The sequence below is a fragment of the Argiope bruennichi genome, chromosome 7, assembly GCF_947563725.1.
Source record: "Argiope bruennichi chromosome 7, qqArgBrue1.1, whole genome shotgun sequence".
Classification (NCBI taxonomy): Eukaryota; Metazoa; Arthropoda; class Arachnida; order Araneae; family Araneidae; genus Argiope; species Argiope bruennichi.
Genome location: NC_079157.1, coordinates 21,261,598 through 21,278,588, shown reverse-complemented (window position 1 = coordinate 21,278,588; position 16,991 = coordinate 21,261,598). Strand labels below are relative to the sequence as shown.

The window sequence follows — 16,991 nt, the reverse complement described above, 5'->3', positions numbered from 1 at the left end:
TAATAAGTTATATGTTTAATATTTTTCATTGTAATAAGTTATATGTTTAATAGTTTTCATTGTAATAAGTTATATGTTTAATATTTTTCATTGTAATAAGTTATATGTTTAATATTTTTCATTGAGCTACCATTTTCACTATTTGAAAATGCAAAAGAAATCCAAAACCATTTTATGATTAAATCTGAGAGAATCTTTATATGTATGGAATAGTTGCCACTGTACTTTTCTCAAATAAAAAGATTGCTTTAACAAGTAAGACATTTTCAATAAAACTTACAAAAGAAATTATAAACATTGTTAAATTATATTAAGATTAAAAATAATAACAGATTCAAGCCAATTATCTGAATTGTAGTTCATCAATGCCATCGAATAATTCGCGGCCTTATCCAAGATCCACAATTTTATGCAAAAAAAGGGTTAATACTATTACTACAGACTACACGTGGCAGTTCTGAGGGGGGGACCATTCTTTTATTTCTTTACTTATTTAATTTTGATTGTTAAAAAGGCTTTCAGAGAAATAAGACGCAAATTAATTGAATGGGAAATTTAACTTAGAGTAATTATATGTATTTATTTTAGATAGAACAAATAAGTCTTTGCATTAGGCGAATTATTATTTATCGAATTACTTTTCCGAATGCAAAGGGTTAAACATTAATAGTATTATAGAAATGCAGCCTTGTAATTTTAATAGCATTCAGAAAGACATTTTCAATAAAACTTACAAAAGAAATTATAAACATTGTTTTATATTCTTATCTTTCATCTGTACAACATCTCTCAGTCTCACTTTAATTGTACAAACTATTAAACATGTCAAACCATCGATTTCCAAAATTTGTGAAAATTGTGTATCTTTTTATAAATTTTAAGGAATTTGTACTATCAGAGTGTATTTTTTAAATGCGTGATTTTTTAAAATTTTTACAGCAGTGTCCATTTGAAAATTTTTTCAGCATAGCATTAAAAATATAAAGACATTAAACTGTAAGGAATTGATAAAAATAAACCGAAAAATTCATCATTTATTGGAATATTTAGTTATTTTACGAAATCAGATGACATCAGCTTTATATAATTTTTCTTTCGTTATTTATTAAGACATCAAGCGGAAGTTTTCCGCACTATAGCAACTCCAAAATAAAATTAAAAAAAAAAGATTTTTTTTCGCACCACCCCAATGAACTAGAATTAATAGATCCAAGAAAATCTATACATTGGATGGAATTACACTTAATTAAAAGGTTTTGGAAGCCCAAGATAGTACTTATTTCTGTGATAAATGAATATCCTTAGATGATGGATACATAAGCCCGATAAAGATTATATAGAAATGTTTGACCAAATAATTGACTCATCTAGATAAATGACGTAAGAATTTGCCGATAGATCTGAAGGTATTGGAATAACAAAGCATGAATTTGATTCATGATGGGGATTCGCTAGATTTATTAAAAAAATTTATAACCAAGAATTACATAGGATTCAAAATAAATTCCGAAGATATATTTCGATGATTTACGCAAGAGAATATTTGAAGAAATACCCCCACCGCTAAATAGTCTGAATTTTTACAGTATGATGTTTCAAGAAACATTTGTCCATCTTTATTTTTACAATTTATTCTTTATTTCTAAACAGCAATGATGTACGCACGAACAATGCTTTAATATCAATGCATTGTCCGCGTGTAAGAATCCAGTAATTAAAACATCGAATGATTTTTTTTTGGAAAATAAATTCAAATATATTTTTGAAGCCTTATTAAAACAACAGAAACAATTGTAGATAAATAGCAAAATCACAGAAAAGTATATTTTCGAATGATTGAAGTGGCACAGGAATCTATGTTTTCAATAAAATGCTAATTGATTGCAATTAGCAGTTTGTAGCAACTGAATAATATAGCAATATATAGTAATTTTTATAGCATTTTATAGCGATTGAACGAATGGAACTGAAGAAGAAACATTAGGATTTTGACAATATTTAATTAAAATTCTGAAAACCCTTTCTTATTGAGAATTTACAACCAAGAAAAATTATCTTGAATTTCGTCCCTCAAGTTTTGAATATATAAACAACGGTTTTACTTGATTTTCGTCTCACATTATTTACAGATAGCATGCTATTATATAAACATTATCTTGTTAAAAGTAATATGTCTTTCAAACAGGAAAGAAAGATGTTAAAACAAAAACTGCTCCATCAAGTGAAAAAAAATTTTCAAGTTGTGTTTCCATTAAGACAATCGCTGAATGTAATAAGAATCCACCTGATTCTTTCCAAAATCATTTATTGTCGTTATCATTATGCAGCATTCGGAAGAACCAACTACTGCATGGAGTAGAAAGCCTCGCCTACCTCAGGAAGATCGCGTGACTACAACTGGATAATGGCAAATGATTGTCTCATTGCGACAACTGTTTGCCGTTGTCCAATTGTGATCACGTGATTATCCTGAAGTAGGCATGACCTTCTATTGCTCGCAATAGTTGGTTTCATCTGAACGTTGCATTAAATAAGATAACAAAATGATCAATTAATTGGTGGAATTTACAATCATATGATCTTTCTGGGTCACGTGGTTCTCAACAGTGTCAGGAGGTATTTTGATTTAAAGGAAAATTTAATTTGAGTGCAGGATTTTTGTATACGCGTGCATCTAAAAATTCCATGATAGATGATCTAATTTATCGGTTCCATGACCTAAAAATAAATTCGTGTTTTTATTTTTACTACATAGTTGAGTTTTAGTTTTTAAAATGGTTGATCGACAAATCCACGATGAACAACCGGTAAGCATTGTTTTATAGTTTCTGGTATGTTTTTGATTTCTAGAATAGTAGTCAAATTTGTTTTATTTTTTTGTACAAGAGAAAATACAGATTAAAAAAACTAAAAACTATCACAATGATCAAGATACTCAAATTCATATTTTGATAAATACTCATGGTTCTGAAATTTCAGAAACAAAAATATACATTGTTGTTATCATTAACCTCTATCTTACGTCATAAAAAGTCAAAAATGCATGAAATTAGGTATGTATGGTGCGATGATAAAATTCATATGTATGGTGCGAGTTTTTAAATGGTCAGCAAGCTAGATATATTACTTTTAGTCTATATATGTTTCTGGACAAAAGCTGCCAAATCATTCGCAACCTAGCCAGTCTAGCAACTTCTGTGCTTTGGTACATGAACATTATTATTCATAAATAAAGCAAATTTGATTTAACGAATTCAATGTGTATGCTTTTCAATAAAGCTGTAAACTTGTATCAAAATTTGAAGATAATCTGTTAAAAGGTTACTACGTAAAAAAGACGGTTTTTTTGCAAATATGATTTTTTTCATTTACTATTCTTACGTTTAAACAGGTTTCTTTATAAAATCGTTTGAATTTTGTTTATAAGTCTATTTTTGGCAAGCTATGTCAATGCAAATACAAAAATCGGTTTTAAATTTTAATACTATTTTATATCTTTAGATACTATTTCTCAATTTATAATCTTTCAAACGGAAAATCTCAAATTAAATTCTAATGCATATTTTCGTTCAATTTCGGCTAGCGATTTTACAATATGCTATAAAATTTCTGGACAAGAGAATAAGCAGTCTATTTCATTTAGAATTTTTTATAATTATTTTAGTGCTTCACAGCATGCAAAAATTAAACAATTTCGTACTATTTATCAGTTGAATATTTAAAGAATCGATATTTTTTAGTTCAAGAATTAAATAATATATTCCTTAAGCTATCTGAAAAATTTTAAGCAAATCATTTGATAAACCACTAAACAAGCCTTTCACTTTATACTTCTTTTTTAACCAAAAATAAATTTAAAAAAATTTAAAAGTTTGCAGATATTTTTTTTTTACTTAATGGGTATATTTTTATTTCATGGGTACTTTTTTTATTCTTTTTTATGCGAATGCTCAACATTACAATTATTTTGGAATATTTTTCAAAACATTCATTCCGAGTGTAGTCGCATAAGTTGTAAAAAGAAGCCATTAAAAATGCCTCCTTGAATCTTTTCATCATACCGTGAAATTAGACTCTAAAATTTACATCGTACTAAGGCACAAAAAAATCCCAATGCTTATTATTTGACACTCTCTAAAATTTTAATCCTTAAATTTAGAGAAAAAATGAATCGAGCAAAAAACAAAAAATCTTAAATTTATGCCCAGTTTTGCCGAATGAAAACTTTTTTTGATATACTTGATAAATTTATTTCAGACTGATATCACATCCACAGCATTTGGTGTTCTTCGTCGTGTGATAATATTGGCTGCTCTTTGTTATTTTGGAACATGGATTTATGCGATATGTGCTGAAGATGTCAAGAGTTGGAAAGCACTTAATTTTCATATCGTCATGTTGGGCTTTATACTCATACTTCTAGGTTTTAGTTGCTTCTATGTAAGTATGAAAACCAGTTACTTTGCATGAAAATCTAAGGATGTATTTGTATACCTTTTGATGAATTTTAGCATCTATTTTAACCTATAGAAATTCTTTGTAATCGAATGCAACCTATTTATGTAAAATTTCCTACAATCCATTGTAATTGATATAAAATTTCCTGCAATCCATTGTAATTGATATAAAATTTCCTGCAATCCATTGTAATTAATATAAAATTTCCTGCAATCCATTGTAATTAATATAAAATTTCCTGCAATCCATTGTAATTAATATAAAATTTCCTGCAATCCATTGTAATTAATATAAAATTTCCTGCAATCCATTGTAATTAATATAAAATTTCCTGCAATCCATTGTAATTAATATAAAATTTCCTGCAATCCATTGTGATTAATATAAAATTTCCTGCAATCCATTGTGATTAATATAAAATTTCCTGCAATCCATTGTAATTAATATAAAATTTCCTGCAATCTGCTGCAAGTTATGAGAAATTTCCTGCAATCTGCTGCAAGTTATGGGAAATTTCCTGCAATCTGCTGCAAGTTATGGGAAATTTCCTGCAATCTGCTGCAAGTTATGGGAAATTTCCTGCAATCTGCTGCAAGTTATGGGAAATTTCCTGCAATCTGCTTCAAGTTATGGGAAATTTCCTGCAATCTGCTTCAAGTTATGGGAAATTTCCTGCAATCTACTGCATCTTATGGGAAATTTCCTGCAATCTACTGCATCTTATGGGAAATTTCCTGCAATCTACTGCATCTTATGGGAAATTTCCTGCAATCTACTGCATCTTATGGGAAATTTCCTGCAATCTACTACAACTTATGGGAAATTTCCTGCAATCCATTGCAACGTATAGCAATTTTTGCAATTCCTTTTGATCTGTTTTTATTTCTGTAAAAATTAAAAAGAAGAGTTTTGTCTCCATTCTCTATAATAGCCACTATATGTATCCGAAAAATTCGGCTTTAAATTAAATACTTGAAGGAGGTTGGAATTCCAATGTATCAATAATGCGAGAAATTTTGCTATTTGATCATTTCCAATAAATATAACATAAACCTATTTAATACAAAACTTAATAACATAAATGAAGATGAATTAAATTTTCATCATTTGAGGGCTATTGGCTTTTATTTATTTATTTTGTGTGTGTGTGCATTCAGGAAAAGTTGGGAATTTTACAGAAGTAAATTTTTTTTCTAATATTTATACTAATCATTTTTAACATAAAATAATCACTGAAATACTAGATAAACAAGACCAAGTTAGATATCTGGCTGAATTGGAGTAATAGTCATTCGAGTCTACGGCAAAGTGTGTTTTTGCTTATAATAATCCTACTTGGTACTGAAAGGAGCTCAGAGCACACTTCTAACGGGAAAAATAATTAGCAGAAAAATGTCGAAGAATTGATCAGCAAAGTGCAAGGCATTGATACCGAATGCCTCATAACGCAGTTGTAGGAGAAAAATCATTAGTGATACTTTTGATCACCATTTCCCCCATAGACTGGAGGAAAATTGGAGCAGAACTGGTAATAGTTATGCCGCACACAACTTCTATCAATGTGCTTCAGATCGCTAATTGTTCTTTAAGCATTTTGTGTCAATGATGCCTAGTCGAGTGCAATTAAAAAATAGTAGCGGCTTTAAAGGTTAAGAATTGCAGATACAATTTTGGCTGTAAGAATTGTAATGGATGTAGATTTGGGGCATTAAATTTGTAGTAGGGGGAAAATGTTTTTACATTTGCTTGATGTAGAAAGACTACTTGCACTTCAATAGTCATTTACCATCGTCTTCATATTTTGAGGAATTGATCATTATCTGATATATTTTGACGAATGAATAAATTATTTTCAAAACTTAATAAAATTGAAGTATTTAAGGTGTACGCACACACTTGAAACTACGAAAATCGTTCAAAATATCGAATATTTTTTATTGCTTAATAATGTTCTCTGATTCTTTAGCTGTCAAACGATACCAAGATGTTGCCAATATGCGTAATATTTCTCGAGTTATAATTATTTTTCTTGAGGTGCTTTGATTAAAAACTCTAGTTTCGGGTTTTAAAACTCATTTTATGAAGAATGATATTTTTCCAATATGTCGCTTCATTCAAACAATCATAATTCAACAAGAAATTTACCAAATACAATTATTTATACATGAAAATAATCTGTATGAGACAGCGGATGTTTTGTGCCTCAATCGCAGTTATATGTTTAGAAATAGATTTTTAATAGCTATTTAAAAGTTAAAATGACAGAAAAAATCTCGCTTTTTCTATTCACCGTTGATAAAAATTGTTTAAAAAAAACTATATATTTTTATAACTTGATTGAGGCAGACAACATGAAGACTAATATTAGACATAATTTCCACCTAAAATTGTGTCTCTACAAATTAAATTTAAGATATCATGTTTCAAAAAATATGCTAATTTGCTCATTAAATAATATTTAATTAATTAATAATTAGTGTAATATGGTTTGTTTCACTGAAATGAGTTTAAACATATATTAATGACCTACTGTGAAAAAACTGGATTTTTAAAGTTAAAATTTAAAAAAAAAATCTTCTAGTGTGTACGTACGCCTTAACCCTTTTCCTCGAATGTCTTCTTTCAGTCACCATTGAAAACAGTACATCATTTCGACATTTTTATTTATTTTTTAAATTTTAAATGTTAAAAATACGTACAGAATAGTAAAAAGATGTACAATTTTCACGGAAATTCAACTTAAAACAATTGCATGTGTTTATTTTTTAGTGTAATAAACAAGTCCATGTATTAAGTGAATAATTATACATCGAATTACTTTTCCAAGGGCAAACGGTTAAATCTTCTTTCGTTTCAGAAATGTTCTATTTCACAAGCTTTGGAGGGCTGTGGTGGCCTAGTGGTAAGGTCTCATCTTCATAAACGGAGGGTTCAAAACACAATTCTACCGAAAAACCAGCGTTTAATCGGTTCTGGTGCTAGTTAGATCCGTCGGGACCAAATGTTCACCCGCTGATGTGGCGCGGAACTTTGGAGAAGGGTACTAGTTCAGGTGTCATCCTCATCATTTGAACTCGATTCAAAATTATGAAGTTCGTCCTAAAATAGCCTTAGCAGTGCTTTAAAAACGTGACATTAATATAAATCAAACTCTTCCAAATTTTCGAAATTTTTACCCAAAATAATTCGCGTTTTTTTCAAAATAGAACATTAGTATTTTTTAAATTAATATATGTATACAGGTAGATCTGTAATATTATTTTAACCTCTAAAAAATCGAAAGCAATAATATTTAGAAAAAGAAAACCCTTTAAACTTCGGAATGTTTCTATTAAATTTGAAAGTGTTTTCTTGCTCTGTATTTCAAAAAATGTATATACATTTCAGATTGTAAATTGTTTTGTAAAAGAAGTTTCTGTCATTTAAAATGATCAAATTGTTAAGTTTCTATATGTTTCTAAAGTTATTATTTATTTTGCAGGAATTGAAGAAATTTCGATTCATTCAAAGAATTTTTGAAAGACGGTCGACCAGAGATTCGTACGATGTAAATGCTGAATATAATTAAAACGACTGCATAATTCCTCGCACCAGCTTGTTTATCTTAATGAATTTTTACGATACATTTATTGTGACTATATTTCGCTGCAATAAGTTTCACATAAGTAATACTGTTTTAATTACCTATTATAATAAGATATTAATTGAAGGTTTTTATAATTTTTTTCTAGGTAATTCTAAATTTCTGTGATCATAAGACATACAAGGCTTTTCTAAATCTTTGAATCAAACATGATTTTAAAGTAGATTAGAAATTGATTTTAATTCATAAAAATTTGCAGACGATTTTTCAATTATTTCCTCTTTTGGCTTTTAGTTGTTTTGTTACGTCAGTTATTCATCAGCATAATAGTTTTTTCATGTTTTTATTTCATTTATGAATAAAATTATTTTTAAAACTATTTCTGCGTCTGAGGTCTTTGGATTCTGAATCACATCAACTAAATGCATTCCTTCTGTCGTTATATAATTTTAAAAGAATGAATATCCATGAAAAATGTAAGTAATTTTCGTTCTAAACAATATAAATGCCATTTTTAAATACATTTTATTTTCCGATTTTCCATTACATGTTCATAAAATTCAAACTCCTTTCAATAATTTTAGTATATTATTTAGAGTATTTTATTTTTTTTATTAAAAGAATGCTATGAATATTTATCTGAAACTTGTTTATTTAATAACGGATCAAACATCCTCCCATTCGTGTATTGTGAAAGAACCGAGAAAGATCAAGCCGTATTAGCTGTAGATCTCGTTATTTAACTGCGTCCAAAATGTGTGAAGATTTTTTTAGAAATAAAACTCCTACTAGTTAAATGTGGATTTCATTTAAGGTGTATGTACACACTTCGTTCAAAATATCGAATGTTTTTTTATTGCTTAAAGATGTTCTCTGATCCTTTAGCTTTCAAACGATACCAAGATGTAATCAATATTCGAAATATTTCTCGAGTTATAATTATTTTTCTTGAGGTGCTTTCATTAAAAACTCTAGTTACGGTTTTTTTAAAACTCATTTTATGAAGAATGATATTTTCCCACTATGTTGCTTCATTCAAACAATCATAACTCAACAAGAAATGAACCAAATACAGTTATTTATATATCAAAATAATATGTATGATATAGTGGATGTTTTGTGCCTCAATCAAAGTTATATTTATAGAAATAAACTTTTAATAGCTATTTAAATGTTAAAATGACAGAAAAAATATCGCTTTTTAGATTCATCGTTGATGAAAAAAATGTTGAAAAAAATACTATATACATTTATAACTTGATTGAGGCAGACAACATGAAGACTAATATTAGGCATAATTTTCAACTAGAATTGTGTGTCTGTACAAATTAGAATTTAAGATATCATGTTTCAAAAAATAGGCTAATTAGCTCATTAAATATTATTTAATTAATAATTAGTGTAATATGGTTTTTTTCTTACTGAAATGAGTTTAAAACATATATTAATGACCTACTGTGAAAAAAACTGGATTTTTAAAGTTAAAATTAAAAAAAAATCTTCTAGTGTGTACGTACACTATAAGGAATTAAGAAAAAAGTTGAAATTGATTGATTTCATCAGTTGAATAAATTGAATTAATGATTTCAATTATCTCTCATTTGAAACTACGCGAGGCTAATGGAAGAGAACATTGAAACTTCAAACCTTGGTAAGAAGATTGTTATAATAAATAATAATATTGTGCCAAACCATGAATATTAAGACATTTAAATCCCGATTAAAAATAAAATTGTCATCGGAACTACATACATATGTTATGTCATTCCACTGCCGATACTTTACGACCAAGCTAATGCTGTCTAAAGAACTCATAACCAAAATGAGTGGTAGATTTTTTTTCATTATTACTTTAATAATCAAAGTTCTAAAATAAAATTAATGAATGGTTTTAAACCAGAATGACTTAAGTTGCTAGATGTGATTTTTGTGTAATAAATAAAATTAATTTTTTTTTCAATCAGACCAACATTCAGAAAGCTCAAAATAAGTATTAAAAAATAAATGGAATTTTTGGTTATCGTAGGGTTAGGGAAGAAAGAATATTACTTTGAAACCTATTTCGATTTTTCGAAACGAGTTTTAGATAACCAGAGTCACGTATGGGAAAACGTTTACCACCAATTAAATAACAAATAAAAAGAAACATAAATGAAAGAAAGGACAACAAAAATTAAAAAAAAAAATCACTTGACATGATATATTTTTTTCGGTTCCATGTAGGATATATAATACGATTTCAGGAAATTGTCAGATTATATTTACAGATCTTGGTACATAAAATCTAAAAGAATTGTATCTGAACCATTGAGGCATGTTTTATAAAAATTCTCTCAGCCAAGAAATTGAGGCCAATCCACCTCGAAGAAGGAATAGATAGAAAAAAAAGAGATTAATTCTATTTCCATTTAATTGCTAATTAATAATGAATATGAATAAAATTTTCAAATTAAGTAAACAATTACTTCCTCGTAAATATCTATTTTTGTAATAAAAATTGTTCTTATATCTGCTACTACTTCGAACCCAAAAGCTTCCACTGTTTATTTTCTGATTCTAAAACCATCCGCGCCATGCATCAAGATGCGTTTATTATCGAAATAGGGGTGAAAAGAGGGGATATTTACATTTAAAAATATGACATCAGATTATATGGGAACATAGGAAGTGTAAAAACAGGTCGTAATATTTTCAGAGAAATGACACTAATTATAATAAAATATTTTAGAGATGTTTTCACTTGCTGTGAGCGACCAACACATTACGCTATGATGAATGGATGGAATATTTCTGTTCTTAAAATTACGAAATTCCCTTTTTTACAAAATAATTACAATCCTTTTAGCTAAAACACTTCATTTTTTTCATTTGTTATTGAAATTCTTTTGATAATATGTTGACATTAACATCGGTAGATAATTTCTATCACATTTAATGATATCATAGAAAACATTCTTCATGCCTTTCCTGAAAACTTTTTTTGCCTCTTGAATAACCTTATAAGCAATCAATGCGAAATTTTTAGTTTAAACATTACGACTAGAAACAGCACAACACTCACACACCTGGGGCGGGGGAACTGAAAGAAAACGCATCTAATGGGATAAAAATCTAGGTCTCAGAAAGAGGAAGAATTCCATTGCATCCCTTGGGTTGTGAGTTCGAATCCCGCTAGCCGAAGACTTTCCGTGTACATGGTGGCTAGTGCACGTATAAATCTATCTTAGCCACAAAGTTCTTCAAGTCGGGACAATACCACAAGGGGTACTGTATCAGAGATATTCAGGTGTAAATTACGATCTGTGGATGGAATGTATGTATAAAGTCCGCCCCTTGAAAAAGGCTGCGATGTATGAGTGGCTAAGACGTATTATTGACTCTAGACGGCGCAACTAAAACAAGAGACGTTGAAACTGGGCTTAAAATCTATGACTTCATCAGCGAGCTTGTCTATGACAAGTGCCATAAGCAACAACAACAATAGAAGAATTCCGGAAATGCACTGATTCTTCCACGTCTCATTCCTTGGCGATGTAGAATCGTCCCAAAAGGGGATAGTCTTGGGATACTAAAAGGAATAGCCACTCTATACTATCGGTATATTCATATAAAATATATTATTAGATCAGGGAGAGTTTAGTTCCCTTGTAGTGGAGTCTCAACAGTGGTTTCGGGCTCGTAAATAGGCTTCATATTTTCTTGAATTAAATACAAGGAGAGCCTTAGTTCCTAGGCACTTCTATTGAGTTTGAGGTAATAAGTAGGTGAAGAAAAATAGAAGCAATATGCCAATGGCGCGTAATATAGAATAATAGACCATAATAATAGAAGTAATATACCATCTTTTGAGTAGATGAAGGATTGCTTAAAAGCATTTAAGGTGAAAACTGAAGCAGTTCATTAGATGCAATTTAAATTTTGGAAGAAGTTATGGTGGTTTAAATGACAAAGTTCATTTAGTAGCAGAATAAGAAAAGGCATATTTTCCATTGCAGTGTGCACAGTTAATTTGTTCCTTTATTGTGGAATTTTCATGAGTTTTGAGTTGACTGAAAAATTTTCTTGAAAGCCCTTAGATGAAATTATCGAGCTATGGAATTTTAAGCTCTGTGTAAAATACCATTCCCGATTAACCAAGGAGAATTGGTACCAATGCTAACTCTTTTATTTTGTAAAACTTCAATCTTGTTTCGATTGTTTTTAGCAGTGAATCCCGACATTGGAGCAGTATAAGTGAGCATAGATCTTAAAACTTGTTGGTATAATGACATTTTGTTTTTTAGTAAAAGAGGGGGGGGTTGAGTGGTTGGGTGAGGGGGGGGTATCCCATTGAGTGGGATAATGAGGTGTACTTTAGCCCAGAACTTCTTCTCACCATTTTTGAAATGACTTTTAAAAATGAGTTTATTGTCTAGGATCAGTTCAAGGTATTTTACTTCTTTTTCTCAAAGATTATCTTCAAAGACTGTGATGTAGGTAGTGGTTTCTTTAGTTGTGCTTTCCCGAACATGACGGCATGAGTCTTTTCCGCATTGATGGCAATACGCCACTTCATGCACCAGATTTAAATGTTCAGGAGTCCTTTTTGAAGTGTTTTGGAGACAAAGTTAATGGCACTGCTCTGGGTAAGGATATCAGTGTCATCAGCAAAGAAGCAGATTGCGATGTAGTCGTTCTTGGAGAAGTCAGCTGCAAAAATGGTATAAAATAAAGAACTAAATTAGACTTCATAGAGTATTCATTGTGTAATTTAATATTATACTTAACAATAAAATAATCTATTTTTTGGTTTGATGGTAAGAATCCTCCGCCCCCTTAAGCATAATAAACATTCATCATTTTAAGTAAAATGATAAGATGGCAAAGGATTCATGATTCTCCTAGTGGCATAGTAATTGGTCAAACTACGGTAACCTGCAGTTTAATGTTAGATCATATGAGATTATATAGCATGTGACTATGACATCACATGAACCAATCATGTGACTACGACATCACAGCAAAGAAAACTCATTCGAATTATCTGGCTTACGAGTTAGTTTGTCACGAACAGATAGTGCCAGTGTCGTCTGTTTTAAAGGTAGGACCTGTGCCTCATTAGATTGCTAGAGGAACGAAAACTTTGAAAAATGGGCAAAGGTCGGAAAAAAAATCGAAATACAGTAAGTGATGTTTTACTTTTAATGGTTATTCTTCAATAATCAATTTCTATTTGTTACTTTTCAATATATATATATATATAGTGAAATCATTTGAATTAACACAGTATGCATATGTGCGTATCGAATAATTAAACACATTTCTTTGCTTTTGACCTGATTTCAAATTCTTTGCAAACCATCTAAAATTAAATGATAGTACATCGTGAAATCAATATAAAAGGTTTTTGAATCAGTATCATCTTTTCATATTGTTTTGCTAAATACTAAAAATTTTATAATTAAGGGTATTTAAGAATCTTTTCTAAAGTTCGTTCTAACTGAACACAACTATACAAATAAGTCAAAAATCCTCGATAATTTATAATTCCAATAAAGTGATTGATTCTTAACCATTGGTTCCAACTAGGGATTGCAATGCCGGATCAAAATTTCAATACCTGTATTCGGTATTTTTTAAATCTCAATACCGGGATACCGGTTTTAATACCGGTATCAGAAATTTTAGAAAAAGAAAGAAAACACAGGTGTTTCTTTGTTTTTATTTGCCAGTTTTGTTAGAGAGTGTAAATATCACAAAAAATAATTTGTAACTTATAAATTATAACAGTATATAATCACAAAAAAGTAAAGAAACTTCTTATTTATTTCAATCACAAAAAAAAAAGTAAATATCATTATTCAGTCTGTGGTACTATTACAAATTTTTGAAATGTGATCTTAAATATAACGCATCAATTGTATTGTCATTAAGCCTGAAAAGTAATTTTGTATAAAAATTACCAGCTGTCGAAAACGCTCTTTCGGCATCTACGCTAGTTGATGGTACTGTTAGCAATGAGCGATATACTTTTTCAAAGAATTTACCTCTAAATCCCTATTTTTCACATAAATCGATTTCTAGTCAGATAGTTTTGGATATAGCTGATTTCTGTATTGTATTTTGGTTCGTTGAAATTTTTTTATATATTGATAATTCTAATTTTTGTTCAAGAGAAAATTTTTTTTCACTATCGACAGTAGTGACATCATAATCTTCGATAATTGAACCGAATTCTTCTGAATGTGGATAGGTTTGTGGGTAAAAAATTTTAAGAAAATTTACTCTAAACTTAATCAGATTTTATTTGGTTCTTTTCTTTTTCATTTTTAAAATCATTATAATTATGTAAATACCATAAGACATTTTCTATTTCGATATGCCTATCTGTGGGATTTTTCAATGTAATATATAAATCTTCAAATAGGGATGTGTGCTGTTCTTTCAGTGACTGCAACATGAAATTTATTGTTGCATTAGCTGTTCATAAATTAGAATATCTCCGATATAATGCCTCAATAGTCAGTTTTATTGGAAGTAGAGCTGATACAGTTCTGGATATTAAGTCGAAGTCACTATCTGAAAAATTAATTTACAGGTTTAAGTCGATTATTGCTTTTGGATTGGATTTCTCAGTTTCAAATATCTTTCCATCATTAGGAGTAAACTGTTCCAACGTGTTTTAGAATCTAATATTAACATATATTCTGTTTTATTTTTAGTTAGTATATATTTTAGTAATATATCCTTTTTATAGGTGAACGTTTAAATATCTTAACAATTTTTCGAACTTTATAAATTATAGGAAGCGATAGCTTAATATTTCATCCTCATTAGCAATATCTTCAAGAACTACATTGTCATTATCTTCATTGTCAACATCACTCTCACTCTTACTCTTTTCAAAGTTGGAATGCGAAATTTCTATATCCACAGTATTTGGATTCTTTATTTGTTTGGTATAATACATTTATTAATCCTAATTGAATTCCATATGCATAGCACAACTGCTGATTTGCACCAATCAACTTTCCAACTTTTTTCGTAATTGTTGCCCCATCAGTCGTTAAGGATACAATATTTTCTTTCAGGGATAATCCTTGTTTAGCTAATTTAGATTTAAGCAATTAATTAAGCACTTAATTAGCTAATTGATTTCGCCCTTTAGGGAGACATAAAAATAAAAACTTATACTATTTTGCTAAGTTCGCGATACCTGAACATATAGTGGAGACAATTTTAAAAATTTCTAGTAAATACCGAAAAACCGGTATTTAAACTTGTGAATACCGGTATTACAAAATTGCACAAATGGCTCAAAATACCGGTATTCGGTATCCCGGTATACCGGTATTTCAATCCCTAGTTCCAACCTCTTCAGAAAATGCTAATCTAATTGTGTTGTAATTAGAAATACTATCTAAATTGTGTAGCAAAAATCTAGCGATTATGAGTATATTCGTCAAACACAGAGTATGTGTAATATGAAATTATGTTGTAATGAAATTATTTTTTTTACTTCAATAATATAATTTATTTATTTACTTAAACTAAACTACATTTTTAGCATATGAACGAAAATAAACATAAAAAAATTATTTTATTATTTTAATTCCTATTGGAGAATGGTATTGAACAAAGCATGGTGCAACGCATGATGGAACTTCGCGAATTAAGCACCAATATCTCTATTTTTTCCGCACATTATTTTTAGTACAATGTGCATACATTTATATTGTAATAATTTTGATAATAATTAGTTTTTATTTATTCGCTCCTTTGATTTCAACTTTGTCTCAAAATATTTTAAATATCTTGAAACTTATGAATATGTTTGAGTGTTTACTAAATTTGTAATTCAAACGCCCAATTGTCACTACTTATTTCTTCTGACGAATAAACTCGTCATAACGCAAAATGTTGTACTTCTTCCATGACGAGTATACTCGTCATAAACAGTTAACTGGTTAAGAGTATGTAGTTGGCACAAAACTGTCAACTGCAATCCGATAGGTTGCGAGTTCGAACCCCGCCGGCCGAAGATTCCCCGCGTGCTTGGTGGCTGACGCGCGTAAAAATCTGTCGTGGTCACAAAGTTCTCCATGTCAAGAGTAATACCACTGGGGGTACAGGATCAGGGATGATCGTTCTCCGATTCAGGTCCAAATTACGATCTGTGGATGAGTGAATGACGTCCGCCCCATAAAAAGGGTTGTGACGTGTGTGTAGCTAAGTCATTCTGTTGGCCCTAGATGCCACTACTATAAAAACCAGAGACGCTCCCCCACCGACTTAAAATCGCTGTCTTCGTAACAGCGGGCTTGTCCATGGCAAGTGCCATAAGAAAGTAAAACATATATATCATGCAACCTTATGCTATTGATTTGTGTTCAGAAGAAAGTCGTGCACAATAAACTTTGATATCGAGAATTTCCGGACAAGTCGGAAGTCGTACTTGCCCCGAAATTCTCATTAAGTTCTCTCAAAGTGACAACGATGCCACTTGAAGATAACGCTAAAATACATCCTTGTTGTCAAAGTTAGATACTCAAATTCTTTGGGAAGACCTGAGCTTCTGCCAGGACTTGTTAGCCCACCAGTCGTCCATACTGCAGTCGCAGGGGTCCATTTAGGTTCTTTACATTCTTCGCTTCTTGGAGTTGACTTAATAGTGCAAATAATAATAATAAAACTTTTAGGGCTCATGAGATTTGAAGCAGCGAAATATTGTTTAGGAATGAAATGTTGCTGTAGAATAAAATCGGCAGTTTCATTTGTCGAAGTACAAAACGGCTGAATTGTACTTTAGTGTGCCCCCGAGTTTGTCGCCAATATGGTAACCCAACGAACGATCTTCTAGCAACCCTAATGCTGTTTTGTTTACTACTTTTTACATTGAGTTGTACATGAACTGCAACTGTTTTATGAAAAATGTTAAATTAAAAATAAGATTAAAAATTTTTATTTAGTT

The 16,991-nt window shown here is 29.9% G+C and overlaps 2 protein-coding genes across 2 annotated transcripts in view; both read left to right on the top strand.

The window, feature by feature from the left end:
• Nucleotides 1–2,593: 2,593 nt before the first annotated feature.
• Nucleotides 2,594–8,352, top strand: LOC129976528 (uncharacterized). The gene is made up of 3 exons (XM_056090148.1): nt 2,594–2,807; nt 4,258–4,440; nt 7,940–8,352. The coding sequence occupies exons 1-3, from the start codon at nt 2,775–2,777 to the stop codon at nt 8,024–8,026; spliced, it is 303 nt and encodes a 100-aa protein (XP_055946123.1). The 5' UTR covers nt 2,594–2,774; the 3' UTR covers nt 8,027–8,352.
• Nucleotides 8,353–13,075: 4,723 nt separating this feature from the next.
• The window catches only part of LOC129976375 (uncharacterized), a 30,466-nt gene continuing 26,550 nt past the window's right edge, over nt 13,076–16,991 (top strand). Inside the window, exon 1 of the mRNA XM_056089908.1 lies at nt 13,076–13,203. Within this exon, the coding sequence (XP_055945883.1) occupies nt 13,171–13,203 (33 nt within the window). The 5' untranslated portion in view covers nt 13,076–13,170. The remainder of the gene's footprint in view (nt 13,204–16,991) is intronic.

What these genes read in the sequence shown, in the direction of transcription:
- LOC129976528 (XM_056090148.1), top strand. Translation starts at nt 2,775, where the DNA reads ATGGTTGATCGACAAATCCACGATGAACAACCG. An exon ending in AAATCCACGATGAACAACCG is followed by an intron (nt 2,808 to 4,257) that starts GTAAGCATTGTT and finishes AATTTATTTCAG; the next exon opens with ACTGATATCACATCCACAGC. An exon ending in TAGGTTTTAGTTGCTTCTAT is followed by an intron (nt 4,441 to 7,939) that starts GTAAGTATGAAA and finishes TTTATTTTGCAG; the next exon opens with GAATTGAAGAAATTTCGATT.